Consider the following 23,091-nt stretch of genomic DNA (forward strand, 5'->3'; position numbering starts at 1 on the left):
CCAGTGAGGAAATCAGGATGCAGCTCAGTTTCTTCATCTCATAAAGAAAGGGTGCACGCTCGTATGGAGGATTGCAACTGAATTACACTGAAACAAAGAAATGGCACTGCAACTTTATTGTGAAACGGAGATGACGCAATAAATACAAACTGTACAAAGAAACAAAAAGTAGTACTTGTGACCGGTGAAGACAAAAAAGAAAATGCCAGGGTTTAGAAAAGATGAGACATCAGCACTGAGAAGAAAACAAATTGTTAATCTTTTATTTATGTAACGCAAGAGTAAAACGTTTATATAAAATATAATATCTGCAGCAGTGTGGTCGACTGTAGCAGTACTGAAGAAATTTAGCAAATATCCTATGATAAGTGACCACAGAACGGATTATGATGAAGTTTTGACCCAAACATGAAATGTTGCCGACCTCAATTTGACTCTACAACTGTCTAAACTGTAACTTGATCAGGTGAAACCTACCTTACTTTTCATCATTTAGAAACTGTATTATTGTGCAGCCTGTGTGAGAATATGATTGATGTCACCCTGAAATCTTGGATGAGTGAACTTTAAGAGAGACATTAAACATCAACTCAACTGCTAATTTAAAGACTTTGCCAATGAAAATCTGCAAATGGTAATTTTTTCCAGTTCTATTTGTCCAATATCAACAGGACATTTTAACAGGAATTACAAACACCGACTTCCTGAAAAACTATTCACTTTTACCTTTAAAAAAAAAAAAAAAGTTTGTTTGTTATTCTAATACAATCACCTAACTGCTGTTCCAGAAGTATGTTGTCTGGCGGAAGACTACGACAACAGTGATGGTTATAACCTGTCTATTTGCTTTTGGTCATCATGTATTTATCAGGATTTTTGATTGATTGTAATTAAAACATTTCTTTCTGACAGTGTCTCTGTCCCATGCCCCACAATGGGCACAGGCCCAGGGGCCCGAGGGGTCAGGGGATCCCTGGGCTGGAGCTTCTGTTTCAAGTGACTGTTAATATTCATTGTTGGAAGGTCATTCAAACAACTACAAAAAAAAAAATAATAATAAAAAAAAAAAAAACTACCACAAAGAGACACAAAAGGACCACAAAAAGATGTAAAATCGACCACAAAGACACATAAAGTACCAAAGAGTAGTCAAAACTACTACAAACAGATGTGAAACGACTATTAAAAGAGGTAGAATGATCACGGCTTTCGGTTTGGGGGTAGGATGCTCCCTATGAGGGGTCGGGGCCCCATCGTCTCATGACCCGTCCGGGTATGAACCCCGGGAAAGGCCGACCTCTGGCGGTCGAAGCGCGGCGGCGTGGCGCTGTTGCGCGCTGGGCCTCCTCGCCGCGCACAGGCGGGACAAAGCGCTTGCTCACGGGCTGTCGTCTGCGAGGGGAAAAGCCGCCGTCTCTGCCTCTGCCTCCGAGCGGAGTCACGACTTCCAAAGTTAAAGAGAAAGAGGTCCACGGAAAAAGCTGACCCGGCGAAACTCGCTGCTCTTCCCCCGGACATATAGTTTCCTCAGCCGTTTCCCGCACCTCCGGAGCGAGGAACGAGTTTTTCGCAGGACCCGGGGAACGGGCAGAGCTCGAGTCTTTGGTCCCCCTTCAGGTAAGACAACACTCAAGGTGGACACAGGCTGTCCCAGCGGCCGCGTGTAAAGTTATTCCGTCGGGCCAGGCCTGCGTGAAGGTGTTTCGCTAAACTGCCCTCAGTCGCCGCCGATACATCCTGCAACCGTTTGAGCGAGTAACGGCACATTTTGTGACTTGGGACAGGTGGATCCCCTCGGTCTTGTTTCCCGGCCACTGAACGCATCAGCTAACACCATTAATGAGTTGCTTTTTTTTTTTTGTTAACTGACCATAAGGGAATCGGGTCAAAACGTTTTCTATCAGAAATCTACTGGGGGAAAAAAAACAAAAAAACAAAAAACAAAAGAGAGAGTCACGCCAAGAAAAATCACTATCACCACTGTAAATGATTATTATGTAGATTTATAAACTGTTATGTATATGATGCCTTTTTGAATTCATCGTGGCTTGCAATAGGTAGTAGCGTGACAAAATTCACGTTTAAAGCTACAACCCTCCATCATAAACGGAAAAAGAGAAGCCCCACAACCGGGTGTCTGTAAACACAGGTGAGGCAGTTACATTAAACATTAAAAAAAAAAAAACAACAACAACCCACTTTTCATCCACAGGTAGTCACACCTGGCAGATTATGTGTGTGGGGCACCTGGGGGCGCAGAGGGACCCCCGAGGTGAGGCGCGAAGGCCCCTTTGAGATTCAAGAGCGGAGTTTCGTGTGGTCTTCGAGACTAGTAGCCTAGTGGACTAGTAGTTGTTGAGATGTCGATCCGGCTTTAGTGTGGAAGCCGTAGTTCGCGGTTCTGTTTGATTCGAATCGAGTTGCATTACACTGCGACGTGTTTCCTAGTAGTCGATCTTTCTGCCTGTCGTCAATATAAACTGGGTGGACAAAATGCTGGGCCCCCTTTTTCCTGCCTGTTAGTTTCTCGATTTGGTCGTTTTTAACACCAGAAAATGGTCGAAATGTCACAATTTCCCAGGGCCCAGACGGACGGAGTCGCGCTGTTTCTCTCGGTCTACCGACAGTCCAGACCCCCAAGACGTCAGCCCACTGGTACAGAGAGTTCAGGAAAAAGTGACAATATTCACAACCGAGAAGCTGGAACAAGACAAGTTTTTCTTTGAAAAAAAAAAGAAAAGAAGGCAATAACAGTTAATAGATTATCAAAATTAAGGGGAAGATTAATTTTCCGTCGAGCGACTAATTGATTAGTCGACTAGGGGTTTCAGCTCCACAGACTATTAAGACGCCACTCTGTTATGACTCAGTGCCGGTCAGCAGCCCCGCACACTGAAGCCTCCAGAAACGACAAGAAACACTTCTCCAAAACCGTTTCAGTCTATTTGTAAGTAGTGTGCTTTAGCTTCAGATAGCTGTACCTGAATAGGTGTAACTGAATCCATACTGACATACAGTCTGTGCCCCCCCCCCACAAGATTTGCTGGGTTTTTTAATGATCCAGGAGGTTTTCTTCAGTGGGTCATGTTATTTTTTGGGGCAGGGAGTCTTGGCCGACTCCTGTGTGTACGCCAGTGGGTCCCAGCCTACATGGGGCAGGGGCCTAATTGTTCTTGACAGATGTGAGACATGTGACCGTACGCCTGGAATTCCATCAGCGGCAGCAAATGATAGAGTCTTTGTTGTAGTGGGGCTCAGGCCACGGCTGGTGGGTGTCTGACCTGACCTGTGACTGTCGCTGAGCTCTCTGCCCAGCTTACGCATGAAATTTGTGAGCCATTCTCAATTTAACACTACTGTACTACTACTATTACTACTACTACCCCTACTGCTGATGCTGCTGTTGCCCCTACTATTACCACCATTGTACAGCAAGTGCTTTGAGTAAAAGTACACTAGGCTTCTGCCTAATGAGCAAATGTGGCAAATAAGTTATTATGGTTTCATGGACCTTAACAATCAGTGTGCAAAACACAGATAAATCTTACATCTGTCTTGTCCATGTGATTCTTTTCATTGTAAAGTAATCTGCTGATTGTTATTTTGACCAATCAATAAATGTTTTGGTCTTTGGTTTTTTGCTTGATAAATGATTTAAACCATTAGTCGTTGCAGCTCTAGCTGGTTTGGAAAAATAAACTAACAAAAAAAAAAAAACTGTACCTGTGTTTCTGCCTCCCAAAGATTAACTCTACTGTTAAACGCTCCCTTTAGAAAATTCCTAGTTTATTACGTTGGGAAAAGTACAAAGTTTTGAACCCAAATTGGCTGTTTTTGGCAGGTTCAGAGGAGTCAAAGATGTGGATTTTGGAGATTTTAAAGCCTCTGATCCCGCCGTACCTGAAGTAGAGCCAGCTTGGGCTTGAAACATTATACGTTTCCTAATGCAATAAAGTAGAAAAATTTGAAGGGAGCATTTAACAGTGTTGTGAGGTCTAGGGAAGTAGAAATCACAGTTGCTTGGGCATCTCAGTGGAACTTCGCTGCTTGGAAAGACCTTGACCCTCAGATTGTTTCCCTCCGGTTTTCGATACAATCAAACACTGCAGTTGGAAATAAACCAAGACCCAGTGCCTCCTGGACCTGCCCGTTGATCAACAGCAAGGGACACCTGACAATGCTGTGCACAACTTACCCATCCACCTGTCCTCCCCTCTGTCTCTTTCCCGTTTCACTCCACTCAGGAGCAGAACAGAGGAGCCCTTGTTTGATCCTCCCTGGACAGTGCCCCAATTTTCTTTCTTTCTTTCTTTTTTTTTTTTCTTTTTACCCCGACTCCATGGCAACACGGTTCCCGTGACGACCAGCTTTGACTTTTGCCCCTCCTGCCCCCAAAACAAAGGCAAGAAGTTATGGAGGGATGGAGAGAAGGGGGGGGGGGGTTGTGAAGGGAATGAAGGATGTGGAGGAAGGAGGGAGGGAATAATGGGAAGGTGTCTGGGACGGGGGCTCTGAGGGAAGACCTCCTCTGCTGTGTGTGCCAGAGTCCCATAAAGAGGGGAGAGTTATTACCCGGGACTGTAGACTGTGGGCAGTGCCAGGGACTGTCACTCTGTCCGTAATGGCCATGAATCTTGGCCATTACCCCCCCCACAAGACGCCCGAAGAGGAGAAAGATGCAGACGAAAGAGGTGTTTTTGTTTTTAAAAATCAGACCTGTGGCGCTACTGGAAGATAGACTTCGGTAGACAGGGTACTTTGCAGTTAATTTATGATTTAATTGCAAAGCTGAATTAAAACATTAATTAATGAATCTCGGCCTGCAACAAACACTTACTTTATTGACTGAGCTCTATGAATCCTTGTGTCTATAAAATGTCTGTAAAGGAATGGAGAAAATGGAGAAAAGCAGCAAAGGTCTACTTTTTGGAATCTGGAACTAGCTAATGTCTGTCAGTTTGCCGAAAAAAAAAGACTCACTCAGGCACCAAACTAATCGATTAATCAACTAATCATTTCACAATTTTCTAACATTTTATAGACTAAAAAAAATAATCAATTAGTCGAAAAAATAATAGATGAATCAGTAACAAGAGGAAGTGTTAGTTACAGTGCATGAATCACTGAATTAGTTCCCCTGCTGTTATGTGGTGTATGAACAGATGACGTGTTACAGTCTGTTACAAGCACATTGCACTCAGCAATGTGTTCATATCAGGCTGAGATTACAGTTGGAAGAATAATCTTTTTCCTTTTTTTTTTTTGTCCTACACAGTAACTTTGCCCTGCTTTTTGCATGCCTTTTCACTCCGACATGTAGCCAGCCCCCTCCCCGTAGGACTCCGTGAAAAAGAATGGGCATTGTTAAAACGTATACACTGTGGCCTTGGAAATCTCTCTGTAAGATATGTAACCGAAAGAAAACAACATTTTTAGCTGGAGGGAGGGATGTGAAATGTTCAAAGTCTGTCTGGACATTGTGGACGCTGGAGGGAGACTCCTACAGCCTGGGAAGAGGCAAAAAGGAAAGTATTGTTGTTTGGCTGCACTCTTCGTCTTGGTACTGACATCTCCACAGTGATTCAGCTTTTGCTGGTTCAGAGACCTCAAAGCTAAGGTCACTCCTCTAATATATTTCCTGACAACGTAGGAAAGCAAGTATGATATGATAAGTGATAAACCCTCTGGTGAAACCCTCTCAGTGAAACCTAATGGACTCAAACTGGGAGAAAGAGAAGACAACCGTAACAGCCCTAACCCTCATTAATCACACTCAGTTGTAAAACATTTACACTGTTCTGTTACTAAGCCTCATTACCAAAGACAGTCACGCCTAACTTTCCCATATCTTTCCACGTAGCACTATTACTGATATCAGTGCTGCTAAAAAAACGGAGCCAGACAGCTCTTCCCAGCCTTGCGCAGTGCTCTTTGCTCTCCCGGTTTTCCACAAACTCTTTTCGTCTTGTTGTGTCCGTTTACAGTTCCAGGCATCTTTGAGCGATGTTTGACAAGCAGCACTATGAGAGTCCACCTGTGTACAGTCCTCCTTTCACCCCTCCGTCCAACAACGGCTTTGGCCCTCCGGGCAGCTTCCACGGCCCTCAGAGTGAATACAACGCGTATCCTCCTCCGCCGGGATCTTACTACATTGAGGAAAAACCGCAGCACTTCTACAAATGGCTGTCTCCTCCCGGTATCATCAAGGCCATGATGGCTGTGGTGATTATGCTGTGTGTGGCGATATTCGCCTGCGTGGCCTCCACCCTCATGTGGGACATCCAGTATGGATATGGTATGGGCTACTACGGTTCTGGGATGGGCTACGGCAGCGGATACAGTGGGAGCAGCTATGGGTCGGGATATGGAGGTTACGGGGGTTATGGAGGCTACGGCAACTACTACGGCTCCTACATCTCGCCTTACTCGGCCAAAACCGCCATGATTGCCATGGCAGCCATTAACTTCATAGGAGCACTGGCATTCTTCATCACCAGCTTCTCCAAATCCAACATGGTCCGCAGCAGGAAGTTCTTTCTGGCCCTCCTGATAACCAGCGTCATCATGGCCGTCCTGCAGGTAAACCTCATTCATATTTCAGTTTTTCCCCACATTTCTGTCTTCTCTTGTGGAGTCAACAGGTAGCAGTGAGTCCAGTTTTAGTGTTAAATGATGTTTTGACCTACCATTAGGCCCCACAGTGGGCGTCAGGCTGTGTTGTCATAACATGTCATAAAATATGACAATGGTAATGTGGTGACTCATTCATTAGAGCCAAAAAGGATTTCCCAACCGGGGATCAATAGTGAAAATATTACAGAGAAGACAATGGTCTGCAAGTAGAACACAGTTAACTATCTTCAGATTCAGACTAAATACCCGCCTCTTCAATGGTGTCTGGAACTCGTGGCAAAGCCAGGCGGCATGGTTTTGCACTGCTGTAACGTTAGTGGGATCTCCAATCAGTTTTGTGCCTTGTGCGGTTCCGTATGTATTTTAATGTTGAGTTTTATGAATTTAAAAGGCCCATGCAGGGACGGGCATAGCAAAATAGCTTAAAATGCGGTAAGTGGCATTGGTTCATGTTGTATACTATCACTTTACAAATGCTGTCTACAGGACATTTAGGTTACTAGATTAGACGACGTAGATTAATTCACAAACTTCATATTCTGAACAAAATAGTTGATCTCCTCCAATGAGCTCTATAAACCAAATATGCCAAAAAGATACCTGCTTGAGTCTTTTATTAGCACCCAAATAAAAGATATTTTAGGGGGAGGACAGTATACTTATGTCGCAAACACAAAGATTGTTGAGCTTTGCATAGATTCAGCCTGTATATTCCTCATTGTATTTCTATCTAACATTAGCAGCATTGCATTAGCATTTTCCCGCGGAGGCATCTCGCATTAATGTCCGATATTTGGATTTTCTAAATCCCACATTCCAACTAAAAGTCAAAACCGGGCTAAACGCCTAGCTCTTTTATGAACGCTATTTAAATTTGCATGTTTTCTAAGACCCTGAATACCAGAAACATAATCTGAAACAGGAGTCTGTGTACACAGTTGAACATCCCAGCGTTCCACTTGCTTGGTCGGTTGGTTACAACACATGTTCATACAGATGTTAATCCAAGATCACAACCAGATTTTTATGCCATGTTTAGTATATGATAGTACTATAGATCCAAATATGAAAAGATACTGGTCTTTCTGGGACTCAGTCTTTTAATTTTATTCCAACCTGCTGGGGATTTGGAGTTTATAGATGTTCAATATTGAAAAAGAGTCTTCAGTTACAGCGAATTTATATACATAAAAGTTGGCTGGACTTTCTCTTAATTAAATCCTCAACTCTTTGGTTTTTAAATGACTAAATAATTCCAGAAAATGTGTAAGTTCTGATTCAAAGAGAGTTTACATCACTTTCTCAAACCAGCAGGGGTATTACAGGTTTATTTTTGCTCAGCACATCATCAAATCCAGTGTAGATAAAGGCAGGCATCAAGCATCCATAAAAACGTGTATGTTTTTACATGTTTCCAGCTGATTAAGCTCCAAAAAAATATTTATTACAGATAGAATACAAAACACTAGAGTTATCAAAGGTCTGTCAGTCCAAAATAAAACTCCTTGTACTGTGCCCTTTGCACTTACAGTATTTCCACCGGGATGATATGATTAGCTGACATGATTGCTCACATGATGACATTGTTATCCCAGTCTTTTTTGATTTGAATACTGAGGAGTGCTACTAAGAGTCCTTTTCAATAAGAGAGCTGACAGATTTCACAATTGTAAATATTAATATGACTGTAAATGTACTAACTCCATGTCTTTTTCAGGGCATCATAAACATTGTCTACATTGTCGGAGTGAACCCCATGGCCCAGGGCTCCTCCAGTATGATGTACAATCCGATGCTCATGATGTGCCAGAACCTCTACCAGACCAGCTACTCCCAGATGGGAGGAGTGGGAGGCTTCCCCATGTACAACCAGTACCTCTACCATTACTGCTTTGTGGACCCACAGGAGGTTTGTAGTTTTTCCTGTGCATATTTTGTAGATATCAAGGCTTGGATTAGTAGTTTGCAGGATAATTTCATGTAGATGTATTAGTCCAACAATGGCCTCCTTTGAAAATTATAACATTATTTTAAATTAATCGGGCTCGAGTTGTAATAGTTTTATGGAAGGTATCTTAAGTTGAATGAGCATTAAAGGCCACAATTATATATATATATATATATTTATATTTATTTTAGATTACAAGATGTGAAGGGTTACAGATAAATCAATTAGGACAAGCAGCAGTTTCGTCAATTTATTTATTTATTTATTTTTTCCCGCTGTTTAGTCTATAAATAGTCAGACAATGTCCATTAAAATTTCCTGGATCTTAAGCTTAAGGTGATGTCTTCAAATTGTTTTCGTTTATTTTGTCTGAACAACAGTCCAAAACCCGAATATATACACTGTACTGTAAGTAAAACAAAGAAAAGCAACAAATGTTAAGAGTTTAGAAGTTGGAACAGGAAAACGGTTGCTGGTTTTGTCTATTTTATTACTTAAATGATTGATTCATTATCAAAATTGTCAATTAGTTTTTTTTTGTTATTTGACTATTAGAATAATTGACACAGTTGTTTCGCCACTAAAATGACCGGTATCTATGTATAACGTAACTGCTTGGGGTTTACATGTGTATCATTTGTTTTTGTGAAAATGTATTGTATGAAGCTTTTACAAATGGGGGAAATGTGAGATGAAAGTATGTATTCATGCTTCATGGACAATGTGTATCGTAGCCTCCTGTATTATTAGTCCTGTACTGTTTTGTAATGTATCTGTTATGAAGCATTTGTTGCATTTGTGGTACATGGAGCCACAAATTGCGATATGTATTCCTCCAAGTGATGTCACATATGTGTACTTGCGTACTTTTTGTACCACAACAAACCAGCTTTATCGCAGCGGTTATCTACTTGAGAACTTTCCAAATTTCATTCCCATGTTTTTTCTTTTCCAGGGAGTTGCTATGGTGTGTGGATTCCTGGTTGTAATCGCTTTTGGTGTTGCGGCTTTCTTTGCGCACAAAACTAGAGGGAAGATCTGGCGCTACGGGAAACCAAACATCTACTGGGAGGAGCCCCTGGTCGGAGGGAAGGCCTCAGAGGGCAGAGATGTCGAGGAATGGGTAAGGGACAACAGCGTGGTAGTCACAGTTTAATAAGACTGGGTTTACATGGGATTTCCAAAGGGAAAAAATCACATTTCGACCCAAACTGACCTGGAGTTTTTGCATGCACAGCTTGCAGTTAAATTAACAGGGTCAGAGGGAGTTTAAATCCAGCCTAAGGTTGATGAAATACAATGTTCGCCGACAGATTTGATCGGATGATGAAACCATCAACTCTGGTGTTTTTTTCCGTGTAGAAGAGTCGGCCCCTAAAACTGATTGAAATACGCTTTTCCCCCTTCTGCCACCAAAGTGTGTCACTTGTTGCCAAGTGTGAAATTAGTTTCTGCCCATTTTGACAACGCAAAGTAGGTGCGTAGGTAGGTCATCAGTCAGGTAGTCATCCCACCCAAGTAGTCATCATTTATAAAGACAGGTTAGGTGATTGTGGTGATGGAGATGCAGTAAATAGCAATGCTGAGACTTGCATATTCCTGTGGTTCATTTGTCTCTTGCCATTTTTAATATATAACTATGCTCTATGTCCGGATAGACTTTGTGATGTACGGCAGTTTACATTTCTCATACACTCACACCGCTTGTCTTTATGAGCTGAAAGTCCAAAGGGTCTGTAATATATACAGATTTTTATCAGTTTATGGGGAAATGGTCACACTACCATAAGAGTTTTTCCTCTGACTGAGTCACTTTGTTCAGGGTCAGGGCTGATAGCAGTCGGTGAGTGTTTGCTCGTGGCCTAGCACCTTGTTTCAGTCTGAGTAATCATTAACCACCTGGGGAGATAGTAAGCAGGCAGGTGGTTTCTAGAGAGCCGGCCTTTGGGTTTTTAAATGTCAACAACACTCTAGTCATATGGGACTGTTGCCTGAGATATGGGTTGATTATTGACTTGACCTGCCTCTTTTCAAACTGTGCCTGTTTCATACAGTGAATGACAATGAGTTAACATCAACAGCTTAGGTTTGAAATTTAATTGATGGTCATTAACAGCACCAGTAAGATAGTTTAACATTTTGTAAACTAAGTTTGAAACACCAGCATATCTGTACACTTTGTTCTTAGGCAGTTGTTACTGTTTGTATCTTAAAACTAAATGTAACATTGGTCTGAAGAATATTGCCTTTTGTTCTGCTAGAGTACGCATCCTCCCCAACAGGTGGTGTTGATATCCAGTGTTTGTCCAGACGTTGTGCAGGCGAGTTCAAGAACACGAATCGATACACGTAGACAAGTCGCGTAGAGTAAGACACATTCCATCCGGAAGTGAAATAAATATAAAGAAAAAATTAAAAATCAAAATCCCTCCAAGAATGCAAGAAAGCAATTATTAAACTAAGGTAAATACTGCTAGTCTAGTCCCTCCCGTCTACCCATCCCCCCATCTATTTGACCATGCGAACAGTTGATACCTATTAATAATGGCAAATAAATGGTGATGAACTTTGCAAACACAAGATATTTAAAGCGAGTGCTAACCGTTTGTGTTCAGACATACATTTGTTAAGATTTGAGACTACTCCTTTAGCAGATTCTTCTTCAGGATGTCATTAAGGGGATGAAAGGCTAAGCTGCCCTTCCCTAGCCACACATAAGCAGGTACTGCAGTGTGTAATACTTATCTGGGCACTTACAGGAGTCAGAATTACTATCTTAGCTCTATCATTTGATCCGATTCATTAATCTGTTATGGTTGCAGTGAGTCAGTGTATCTTCTTGCACTGCCCGAGAAACTAAAAACTAGACAGACATGGTGTTATGTTGGATTATATAGAGCTGTTTGTTTTTGAGAGTGGTTGTCATTGTCTAGAACATGGCATCATCCACACAGAGGTGTAGAGGCAGGGCGGAGCAGATGGGACAAGGCCAGAGTGAATGCTGTGACTGGCACTACTGTCTAATAATGAAGCCACGCTCACTGATGTCATCAGATTTATTGTAGGTACAGCACGGTAATGAACTGTCCATTGCTGCTGCATTTAGGAACTTAAGAAAATATGTTCGGGATCACAAAGGCTGGGGAAAAGGGCAAAGAGTTTCCAAGGAAGATGAATCTGAGAAGATTTGATGACCGTCCTCGCAACAGGATAATTATTTATTCAAAGATTAAAACATGTATTGTATGTAGATATGTTTCACAATCTAAAACATATATATCTGTGAGACATATATGTCTTTGCTGGCTGAGGACAGTATTCTGTTCAAAAGCAGGTCAGACAAAGTGCGTCATTATTGTACCGTCATATAAACTGTATGGCTGACATACAGTCTTTTATCTTTGTGACATCTTAAACAAACAGGTCTGTCAGTGTGGGAGTTTTGCCACCTTGTCCTCAGTTTCCTCATAATTTTAAAGGATCCACTCTGCACTTTTTTGGTTTTTTTTTCCTTCGTTGGTTCACTACCTGCATCGCAGAATGAGTCATCGGGCTTGTTTGGCTCCTTTAAACGCAAAGGCCAGTGACAGTCCAAAGCAGTGGTTGGTGTGAGATTGGACCCATCTCTGTTGGGTCGCTGAGCTCGGGGAGGTCCGGCTCGCTCTGATGACCTCACACACTGGCCTCATTCAGCTCAACGGGGGGGGGGGGGTCATTGTGTCAGCTGGATGAGGTCATTGGAATCGGTTTTCCTGCAGGGCTGTGTGTGCGCTGGAAACACTGAAGCGCTGGACAGATGTAGATTGAAAGCATCCTGGACTGGTTTCATAGACATGGATTTAAAACATGAATTTACTGTAGAGAGAAAATGTATTTCTTAGCAGTAGTTTGACATGGTTATATATAGCGTAAAAAGGTCTGGACATTAAAAAGGTTAGAACAATAAGTGGATAAAAAAAGATTTTCTAATTCTTTCTTCCAAATTGGTTTCTCTGGTCAGACTGAAATATAGATATACATATAGAAATAAAGAAATGTAGATCAAATTAGACATTGCTTCTCTTTGTCTTTCTTACAAACCAGTCATTTAGAGAGAAGAGAACTAACAGGTAAACGTAGCTAATAAACCTGCTTAGCTACAGCTGACGGCTATTGTTCAGTTCGGTTCGGTTCTAGATACTATATTCGTCCTCTCAAGGGGCAATTTGAGGCAGCGAGCCCAGCAAACAGAGCAAACATCGACCACTCACAGAGACATGAAAAAAATCCAAACATTAGAAAGAGTTAAATATGTGAGAAAGAAAATGAAAGAAAGAAGTCTTTATAGACTGCTTATTTGGTGGTCGCCTACACTTTCAGTAAACGTTTTACAGCTTGTTAAGGCATTAATGATGTGAACTAATATCAGAATTGACTTTCGTGATGCGAAAATTGCTTCTTTTTTTGTTTCAAATTAGAATTTTGGTAGGAGAACAATTAATCATTCAGCCGTATATTAGAGCTGTTTCTAGTGGTTTCACTGTATCAAGTTTTTAAAAAAAATCTGTCAGTAGCTGTAAGCGTTGGCACTAGTTTCACATTAGTGTCCTCCTCGCTTTGCTTCAGCAGGTCCAGGGCTCTCAGACATTCTTACTGTGCCTGCACACTCTGCTCACGGCCCAGCAGCTGCTGTGCTGCCCACTGAGAGGGCATTGTTAGGATTCTTACACGAACTCCACTCTTTTAAACGGGATTCTCCCTCAGCTGCGAGAAAGGCAACTTTCCCCCCACCCAAACACTCCACCCTCCGTGGTTATTGTTTTTTGAGGGCCAGGCTGACCTGCTCCTGCACCGTGAGGAATTCAGGAGATTGCTCAGTAATGCACCAACCAAGAAAGCCGACGCGAGGATGTTTTGTAAAGGTTCCATATAGTTGGGAAATAGTGTATTCTCACCTTTGACCAGTGCCCAAAAGAAATGTTTGCGTCACTGGCCAAGGGCTGGTGCTGAATACACATTTTAGACAAGTACAGCAAATGTTCATGTTACTCCCGCCCTGCACCATTTAGATTTTTTTTCAGAAATATGCATTTTAAAAAATATCATCATCCCATTGTCAGTGTTATTTTGTGTACAAACTCAGATATTGCGTGCCTGGATTTTGAGCTTTGTTTAAAAGCTGCTCACCTATTGATACAATTAACAGTCTTGGTCTTTTTGTTGTATTTTTAGGGGTGTCACACCCAAAGAGTTTCTGATAACATTTAGCCGGTTAGCATTCCAGGAAGCAGTGAAACAATAGGACCCGTTTAAAGTTTAGACTTTGCTGTTTTGTGTAGAACTTTCATTAAAGGCATCTAATGACTGATCAATCCACTGGAAGAAACCGTGACCCCCCCCTCGAGGCCTTCATTGTAAGGACTTCCCTCATGTACGCCATTTGACCTCAAAGGAAGGACTTGGAAATCCTGGTTAAGATGAACTTATTTACATAACAGACTTTTGTTTGAAGAAAGAAAGGAGGAGCTCCTCCGTTCCAGGTGTTCATGAAGATGTGAAATAACAGAAAGAAGTGAAAGCAAAACTATTGTTTTGTGCATGTATATATTATCCTTATGACTAATCATTTTAGAGAAACAAATGGGAAAACTTAAAATGCTGTAAACAGGAAACCATCAATGATATTACATTACAGTCTCAAAGATGTGGGTGTATCTATGGTCAGTGTTGGGTTTATTTTCCAATCAGCCTTTACTCATCCTTTGTTTTAATTCTCTGGACCTTTTCGAGCAATGTGAACCAAGCAGACAACCCATATTTCACCGAGCAGTTGGACTGTGCTGTCCAATTACACGCCTCACTGATCCCTTTAGCTTTAACCACTAACTACCAGACTCCTGACTCTGGTGTAGAGATAGCTCTTCTTCTCTCCTTAAAGTTAAGAACTAAGGAAACAAGGAGAAAAATAATGGTTTCTTTAACAGGATGTCGGTCAGAAAAGGAGCCCATGGTGTGTCCTGCTGGCGTTTCGGTTGTTTGTTTGCGTTTGCTGAGTCTGTTCCTCCTGTTTGTTCCTGCCTGCTGTAGGTGAACAATGTGGAGGAAAGCCGCAGTGTTCAGGATGCCCCTACCCTGCTGGTGTCCGAGAAGGGAGGCGGGCTGCTCAACGCCTCACCAAACAGTGTCATCTCCTACTCCCCAGCCAAAGTGGAGAGCAGCTCCTATAATGGGGACACGTACAACAACGAGTGGGTGACCCTGTTTTCTCAGCCCTTTTTCTGTTTTTTTTATACTTTACTTTTTATAAGGTTTTGAACAAATAGTTGTCAGTTGCTACTCGGGTTTGTACTGTATATACATTCTCTTTTCCAGTTATTCCATATATAAACAGTAAAGTTACTTGTTCAGCATCATGTTTCGTGTAAATGATCCACTTTTCAATTTTTTCAAAATGATTTCCTTTAACTCGCCGCAAGTGGGTCGATATTCTCAGCTGCTTTTCAGCCCCGAGTCTAGAGTTCTACCCGCAAATCAGAAGATGCACATTTTGGCTGATTAAATGTTTCAAAACCCTCTCTGCACACAGTCGCAGTGAAATGAGCATGGGTATATATGATGAGTGGGGTTAGCCAGTTGCCCCAAATCACATTTGATTTCATAAATTCAAGATATGCCATCAACACTAGTTTTTGCAAGAAGAGAAAAGAGAGGCATTATAATATAAAAATACTCAAAAAATATTTATTTCATTCATTTGGCATAGAACAAGTGATAACTGAACGAGTAACACAAGGGTGCAGGATTAGATCTTGTAAAATGTATTTTTTAATTTTACTGTGTCTATAAGAAATGTCCAACAGATCGGTGGAAAGTTAACTAGCAGAAACTAATGTTTCTGTTAAGATAGCAGCTGCAACATTTGAGTCTGTTCACTGCCAAACAAATATTCCACACAATCAACTGTTCAAACATGTGACACACGCAAGCAATATCTAACCACTGCTCTGCTTAAAAGCCCATGAAAACATATTGCCCTGCCCACAAAAAAGAGCTGTGTGTGTGACCTTTGAGCCTTTGGTGGATTAACTTTCCCTTGTTTTTTTTTTTTGTTTGTTTTTTTTCCCCTCGTGTTCATTGAATTCTCTGAGCGAGGAAAAAGCTGGATGTTTGTGAACTAATGTATTTGCTATTCTGCAAAGCTAGAAATGATTTCTGAGGCACTATATTTTTGCTGGCATTAATGTCCTCAATACTTCAGTGACAGGTCATCTCATGTCAGAAATACATTCAGAGAGACCTCAGAACAGACCATACAGTTAACAAGGAAAAAAAAACTAAGAACTGCAAAGATTTGCAGTTGGTTTAAAGCAAAGAATATTATTATTTTGATGATTTCCTCTCTCACAAAGTAAACAGAGCTGGCGTTTTCATAAGCTGAAGAATGTTTGCCTGAAGACCTGCTGTGTCCTCTGTTGCTGACTTAATGCAGCCTTTTTTTTTTTCTGTAAAAATTTGTAATATCTGCGCCGCTGGATTTGGATTCCTCTACAAATCCCTACAAACCTACAAAATTGAGCATCTCTCCGCCTCTTGTTATCAAGGAGCTGCACCTGCCTCCCGGTCACCCAGAGCCCTCCACATGGCACAGAGTGAAATCGTAGGGTGTGAGCAACAATAATCATTAGGGGTTCTAAGTGTCTCATTTCCTCCATATGACATATTTCTGGGCCATATCAGTAAATATTTGTTTTGTTTAGTCACTGTGTCATATTCGACCATTCCTGTACTTCCCTCTGTATCTTACGTACACAGCGAGGTGGCTTTGCAAGATATAAAACATCAAACAGCTGCTGGCTCCAGCGAAATATTTGACGTACAGACATGAGAGACGCATCAGTCTCCTCATTTAACTCTCTGCCAGAAAGAAAATAAACATATTTCCCAAAATGTTGCATTATTCTTTTAAGACAGTTTTTTTTTTTTTCAACAGCTCCCAAGAGGAACAGTTGCTGTTCTAGGTGACAAAATGTTTAGTTTTTTTCTTTTTCTTTGGAAGAATATCTCAAAATCTCTGAAAACTTGGTTTCAAATCTTAAGATTTTCTGTAAGACACTCAATATACACGAATAAGCAACAAACAAAGTTCAGAAAATGACATTAAAACAAGTTATTTATTAAAGGTTTAACACTCAGAAACTCTTTTAACCTGCGTTATCAGGACTCTGTAGGAGCGGCATTATCATATTTGACAGTGCTGTCAACATGGACATACAGCGGCTAAACTGTCACCACATTTTTGATTCAAATTTTGTGACTATTTGATTGGTGCATATTTGTACGTAACGTTACCCTTATCCAACGGAAGCCACCTCAAACTATTGTGAAACGCAAAGACAAAAACACAAATGCAGAAATCTTTCATTTGAAGTAACCCAAACTGTTTCTGACAGAAAACTGTGTTCGTGTCGCTCATAGTAAGAAGCCGATAGTAAAAAATAGGATTTCACTGCCTATAAACTTAAGACTGGTCGTTATGCTGATTCCATGAACCTGACTTTTTGTTCATCTCCAACTCTTTTCCTCATGTCTTTGTTGCCATCCTGCAGGTACTCCGAGAGGACCATCAGCCGGCCATTGGAGGCCCTCTCCCACGGTGGAGGGACCAGCTCGACCCCCTCGGAGGAGACGGGAGGGGGCCGCAAACCCTCTGCCAACAGGGGCAAGAGACGCAGACGTAACCCAGAGCTGGACGAGTCTCAGTACGAGACAGAGTACACCACAGGAGGAGAGACAGGCAATGAACTTGACGGAGATGAATGGGATAGGTGAGAATTAAACACGACTGCACTGCGATATCTCTGGATTAGAGTTGGAAATGTCATTAACCAAAAACCCAGAATGTAGATTGCTGTCAAATGCTGTCGCTCCCTCAGGACCAGACCTAAATTCACTGATCCGGATGAAACTGTAAGCTCAGAAAATCAAGCTCACGTGAGAGTGACATTATTTACAGGAAAATGCAGCGAGAATATCTTTTGGTTTAAAACATGCAAATATATGTAGATTATTAGATGGTCTTGATGATGTGAAGAGGATGAAGGAGACTCCGCTGACACCGTCTTGATTGCATATAAAGGTTTATTCCAAAGAATAACAGCGTCAAGTCAAGCATCTGCAGATCTGCTTATGAGAGGGTGTGAAGCTGATGAACCACTCTGAAATTCAGCCTTGGTCACCGACTCTTAAATAGGACAGTTGTTTTCCTAAAAACTGTCCCTCACATATGGTTTTAGTTACAAAGCGTTACCTTCCTTTGCGAACTGCAAGACCCCTTCTGAGGACCTTTGACCTGTCGCCTCTGAGCCACACCTCTATTTTCACACATGGTTTAAATTCTACATATATGACCATACACCTCATATAGAACAGTAGATAAACTGACACATGGAAAAGGCTATAGTCTGTATATTTCTTACCCTCTCCAGGCAAGTAGTTAATCCTCTAAGGCATGCCAGTTCACATGGACTGGACTCAGACGGAATGAGAGAATTGGGCCAAAGGTACGAAACATGGGAGTCAATGTAGTTGATGAGAAAGTATTTTTATTTGGCCGTGGTTGGACGCACCGTAATTGAAACAAGCACTTACAGTCTACTTCCTTGACCTCTGCAGTGCGTTCCTGCGGTTCAGCAGTAAAGCTGATAACCTCAGTGAAGGTTGTAAGGTGCGATTGTCAAGTCCTTCTAGTGGCCGATGCAAGTTCATCTCCGATGCTGATGTCTGTTTGTCATTCTCTCCTCTCCTCATCTGCATCCTTTTTTGTCTCCCTCCTTCCTCTCCCCCTCCTCCAGTGTCTATCCGGAGATTACATCTGATGTTCAGCGTCATGATTATAAGAGAGAGTTTGATGCCGACCTCAGGGAGTACAAGCGCCTGTGTGCTGAGATGGACGACATCAATGATCAGTTGAACAAACTCAGCCGGCAGTTGGACACACTGGACGACACTTCTGCCAAGTACCAGGTCGGATAGGCTGAGCTTTATTTTTCAGATATTTTCATTAAGTTTATTCTCAAGAAAATCAGACTGAAAATTCATGAAACCCCCCTGTCATCCCTTTACCCGCCCCTCTCTAATGTCCAAACATAGATTAACAAAAAATCTTGTAATAAGAGCATGATGAGCCTTAATCCAAAGAATAGAGGACTGCAAATGGGGGAGAGCATTGAGATGCTGTTATTCACCCGTAATGAAAAAAAAAAAAAATTTTGCCTGGGGTGTGAGCACAGGAGGGCTTTGTACTGACCTTGAAATGCTGATCTCGCTACAAAAAGATGCAGCAAAAAGTTCTTCAGACTCCCATGTTCCTCCTTCCTTAAAAGGGCTAAAATTCATTCAGTCTGTCTGTGTAATGAATGTGCTGATTTTTCACACTCACCCATAACTTTCAGCATTTGCATGGTTAGATTCTCAGTTGTTGAGTCACTGCACTGATCAGTGCAACCAGATCACACATCCAACATACGTGACTTTGCTTCAAGTCAAATGTGCCATCTTGGACCTGGCGGCTGAGTGTCTCCGGATGTTGGTGGCATATATACATACATACATATATATATATATATATATATATATATATATATATATATATATATATATGTCAGTCCTCCAGACTCCATCGCGCTTTCGAAAAGTCATTGATCGTCATGGTCCCGAGTGTACAGAAACACATGTAAAACGGGAAAAGACTAGATTCCTTCAACATTTGGTTTGTTTGTAAGGGAGACGTGAGTATAACAAATGTTTTTTCCTCCTTTTTCCTCAGGCTGCAGCAGAGGAATATAATCAACTAAAGGATCTGAAGCAGGTGAGGAAACATCTATGATTAGCAGAGGAGCTAACATTTTCACTGTCCAGTAATATTGAATAACTCATCTGTGCCCTCTCTGCTCTGCAGACATCAGACTATCAGTCTAAGAAGAGGGAGTGTCGCAGGCTGAGACACAAACTGTTCCACATCAAACGCATGGTGAAGGACTACGACAAGACCCACTAATGAATCCACTCGGTCCTGACTTTCAGCTCTGCCTTCTGCACAGCAAACACTCACAGACATGGGCCAAGATACACTCCAAAATAGCGCGAAGACTCTTGTGTCATGCTGAGACCAAAGTTACCTGCACAGCACCTACACACATTGGATACAGAGGGGCACATTTACACACACACACACACACACACACACACACACGGACACACACATAGGGAACATACTGTATGTTAATAATAATGATCTAAACTTCTGTTTCCTTCATTCTCTCTGATTGGAAAAATACGACTAACTAGTTGTTTTTTTTTTGAAGAAAATGGAAACAGGACCCTCAGTTGTAGCCATTTTCACAGCAAACACTGCCATTTTCCTGAAGATCCAGCTCATTGTTTGCAGTGTGCAGCCACTTCAAAGGGTGTTTGAAAGTCACCTGACATTCAGTCACCTGTGATAACACCATGCTTGGTTTCTCTCGCACTGTTTGCTACCCAAATGGGCAACTTTTCTTTGTTTTATCGCCACAGATAAGAGGGGAAACAGTATTGTAGAGAATGTAGAAATGGGCGAGACAGGTTGCTGGGATTGTTTGCTAGCAAATATGGAGTTTCTTTTATCCCTTGGAATGGCGTTATCTTTGTCGCAAGTTCACTTTAGTCGTGCTTTTCTCATCTTCTTGCCTCAGTGTTTGTAACTAACTTCAGTGTCAGTGAAGTTAACTGCTCTCTGCCGGGACCGTGTGTATTCTCCAATACACTGGATTTCTGTCTGAACTAAGATGTTGATACTGATTGTCATAGATGCCGTGAGACCAAAAAAGGGGACAAACTGGGCAAGGAGATATGTGTGACGTTGCGTTGTATATACATCTAATGAATCTTGTTCATAGCACGTACCGAGAACAAATTTACTATGTATCTGCCTATTAGATTCAGCAGATATCTTAGCATTTGTGATGACGTTATCTGTTAGTTGTACAAACTAAAGAACCATAGTGACCTGTTTTTTTTAATTTTTTTTTTTAATCAGTGGTCATTCAAAATGCTTAAGCTATGCAAAATAGTAAAAATAGACTATTTTTACATTGTTTATCATGCATGCTCCTCAACAAACTGGAAAACATGTCTCACTGTTTCTGTCTATAAGCTGAGCGCATCTTTTCATTTGATTCTTCACCAATGAAAATTGTGATCATCATCATCATCAGTAATTTTGCATTAATCCACTTCATGTACAAAGTGTTACGATCTACTGTACATTATGAAATCGTTCAGACGCACTTTTGATTTGTCATGCATTTGTATTTTTAAGAAGAACATTGTTGTCATTTTACAAACCATTTGCGAGCCATTTATTTTTGTATGAATTTATTTTCTTTGATGCTATTATAAATGACCATTTTTTATAACTGTATACTTCCATGTGGTATGATGTCTAAAAAGTATTGAATTAAGTAAGTAATAAACATTTCTAATTCTCTAAAAATGAGTTAAGTCCATCGCTTATTTCTTTCATTTTTTTCCCCGGACCCTCCTGGTTTGGATAAATCTGTAGCTCTGTGCATTTGCAGTGAGCATCCAGCAGGGAGAGCAGGAGGACCTGTTGATTGAGCCCAGCGAGTTTAAGGTAAGCTGGCACTGCCCCCTTTCGGTAAACAACGTTGAAAGCCCTCTCCATTTTATACTAGCCTATTATACTATTATCCATATCATACTAATTGTCTACAGTATTTGCCTGTCATTGTCTTACTATACCGTTTTCGCAGTTAGTTTACAACAAAATCAGCATACTTTGTAACTTTATACTAACAAGAAATGATAAAACAGCGTGCACTGCTAGCACTTTACTTTAACCCCTGTCTCCATTTGGCATTTACAAGCACAATATAAACGGTTAATAAATGGTTTATAACACACAATAGTGTTGTACGAAGATATAAAGACATTTTATAAACTTTGCAACTTTGGATTGCTGCTGCCTGTTAAAATTTACACAGAGAAAGAAGTAAAAAAACAAACAAATGTAATACTAGTTACTTGCACTAATTGTCATGAATCTTTCTGTAGCTGTTTCACCACCATCTGCAATGTCATTTCCTAATGTGAGTAGCACCTCCTTTTCCTTTGTGCACTGCACTGTGGGAGAATAGTGAACACCAACACTCAATAAATAAATATATAACATCGTCTTTAGTATGCATGTGGACTGTTTTGAGAATATTTATTTTTGTCACTTTTACAGTGTAAAGACACTAACGTAAGACCTGCTTATATTTAGTATGTATTAACAAATTGGGACTCAACTCTGGTAACTAATTTTGATACCACCACTACCTACTTACACTGTACTTACTCACAAGTTTACTGACACTCCTGCTCTAGTACCAGAATCTGTTACTGTGTATTGAAATTTGAAATTTTCCGTATTTTTTTTTCCCACTAAGAACATGTCAAGGTAAAAAATAATCAGCAAAGGCCCTTCTGCCAGTTTGGGAAATAGGAGTTTGATCGATAATTATTAATGGTCGCCTCAGCTGCTCTCAAGTCTAAACAAACAATAATAGTGTGATGCGAGAGAGTGTCAGTATTTATAGAACAAGCACAGTATAAGATGTTGATAGTAACATGAAGTAACAGACGCTTTTATGGCAATTCAGAAAAAGACTTTGAATCTAGGTTATTCAGAAGAAGTGTGACTGCCCTTACACATTTGTGGTTAATGCAGTGTTCAAGTCCAATAACAGAAATAGCTGTGACTAATGATTATTTTCATTATCAGTAAATCTCTCATTTGTTTTTGTGTCAATTGAGTCATCATTCAGTCAATGAAAAGTAGTGAAAAATGCCAATTGCAAATTCTAAGAGCCTAAGGTGAGGTCTTAGGATGCCTCGTTTTGTCAGCTCAACAATCCAAACTCAAAAATATTCAATTTAAAATGACCTAAAACACAGAGGAGCATCAAATCCTTACATCATGAAGCTGGAACTGGCAAATAATTGTCACATTTGCTTGATTAAACGACTTAATCGATTAAATAATGATCAAAATTCCTATTGACTAATTTTCTGATTCAACGAGTTGTTTCAGCTTTAATCAGGAACTTGAAATTAAAATTAATGGGAAAGTGTTTCTGATTCTTGCAGACTTGCACGGGTCCTGCACTTAAATACTCAAGTTACCCACAGAGGAAAAGTGCATACTTTTATTTCCAGTAATGCAAAAATGACCAGTCAGCCATATAGACTTTCGTTTGAATTTTTTTTTTTTAGTTTTGGCATGGTCATAGAAACAAGATTCTTGTAAATGTAAAGCTACAAAGTCAAATCACAATAGTTTATATTGCAACAAATAACACAAAGTGATTCAGGGACAGCATGATGAGCTGTTGATGACGTTGTTTGGCAGCATCATGGATCATGGTCATTGTTGCCTTTTTTGTCATACAATAACAGGTAATACAAAAAAAAACCCCCAAAAAACAAAA

General features: G+C 40.9%; 1 protein-coding gene across 2 annotated transcripts; it reads left to right on the forward strand.

Annotated features, from left to right (window-relative positions):
• Positions 1-1,395: 1,395 nt before the first annotated feature.
• Positions 1,396-21,053, forward strand: si:ch73-61d6.3 (occludin). 2 transcript variants are annotated; one of them, XM_040128324.1, is made up of 9 exons: positions 1,396-1,617; positions 5,985-6,579; positions 8,351-8,542; positions 9,537-9,704; positions 14,648-14,808; positions 17,167-17,385; positions 18,412-18,583; positions 19,386-19,427; positions 19,518-21,053. In XM_040128324.1, exons 2-9 carry the CDS (start codon positions 6,004-6,006, stop codon positions 19,614-19,616), a joined length of 1,629 nt encoding a protein of 542 aa, XP_039984258.1. In that variant the 5' UTR covers positions 1,396-1,617; positions 5,985-6,003; the 3' UTR covers positions 19,617-21,053. The 2 variants fall into 2 exon arrangements, with proteins under 2 accessions (XP_039984258.1, XP_039984259.1); XM_040128325.1 differs by lacking the exon at positions 1,396-1,617 and adding an exon at positions 3,236-3,331.
• Positions 21,054-23,091: the final 2,038 nt, after the last annotated feature.

This window comes from Xiphias gladius, chromosome 6, assembly GCF_016859285.1.
Source record: "Xiphias gladius isolate SHS-SW01 ecotype Sanya breed wild chromosome 6, ASM1685928v1, whole genome shotgun sequence".
NCBI lineage: Eukaryota > Metazoa > Chordata > Actinopteri > Istiophoriformes > Xiphiidae > Xiphias > Xiphias gladius.

Bases quoted from the DNA above. Each gene is read 5' to 3' on its own strand.
- si:ch73-61d6.3 (XM_040128324.1), top strand. From the start codon at position 6,004: ATGTTTGACAAGCAGCACTATGAGAGTCCACCTGTGTACAGTCCTCCT. The intron at 8,543-9,536 runs GTTTGTAGTTTT...TTTCTTTTCCAG, and splicing joins GCTTTGTGGACCCACAGGAG to GGAGTTGCTATGGTGTGTGG. The intron at 17,386-18,411 runs GTGAGAATTAAA...CCCCTCCTCCAG, and splicing joins GACGGAGATGAATGGGATAG to TGTCTATCCGGAGATTACAT.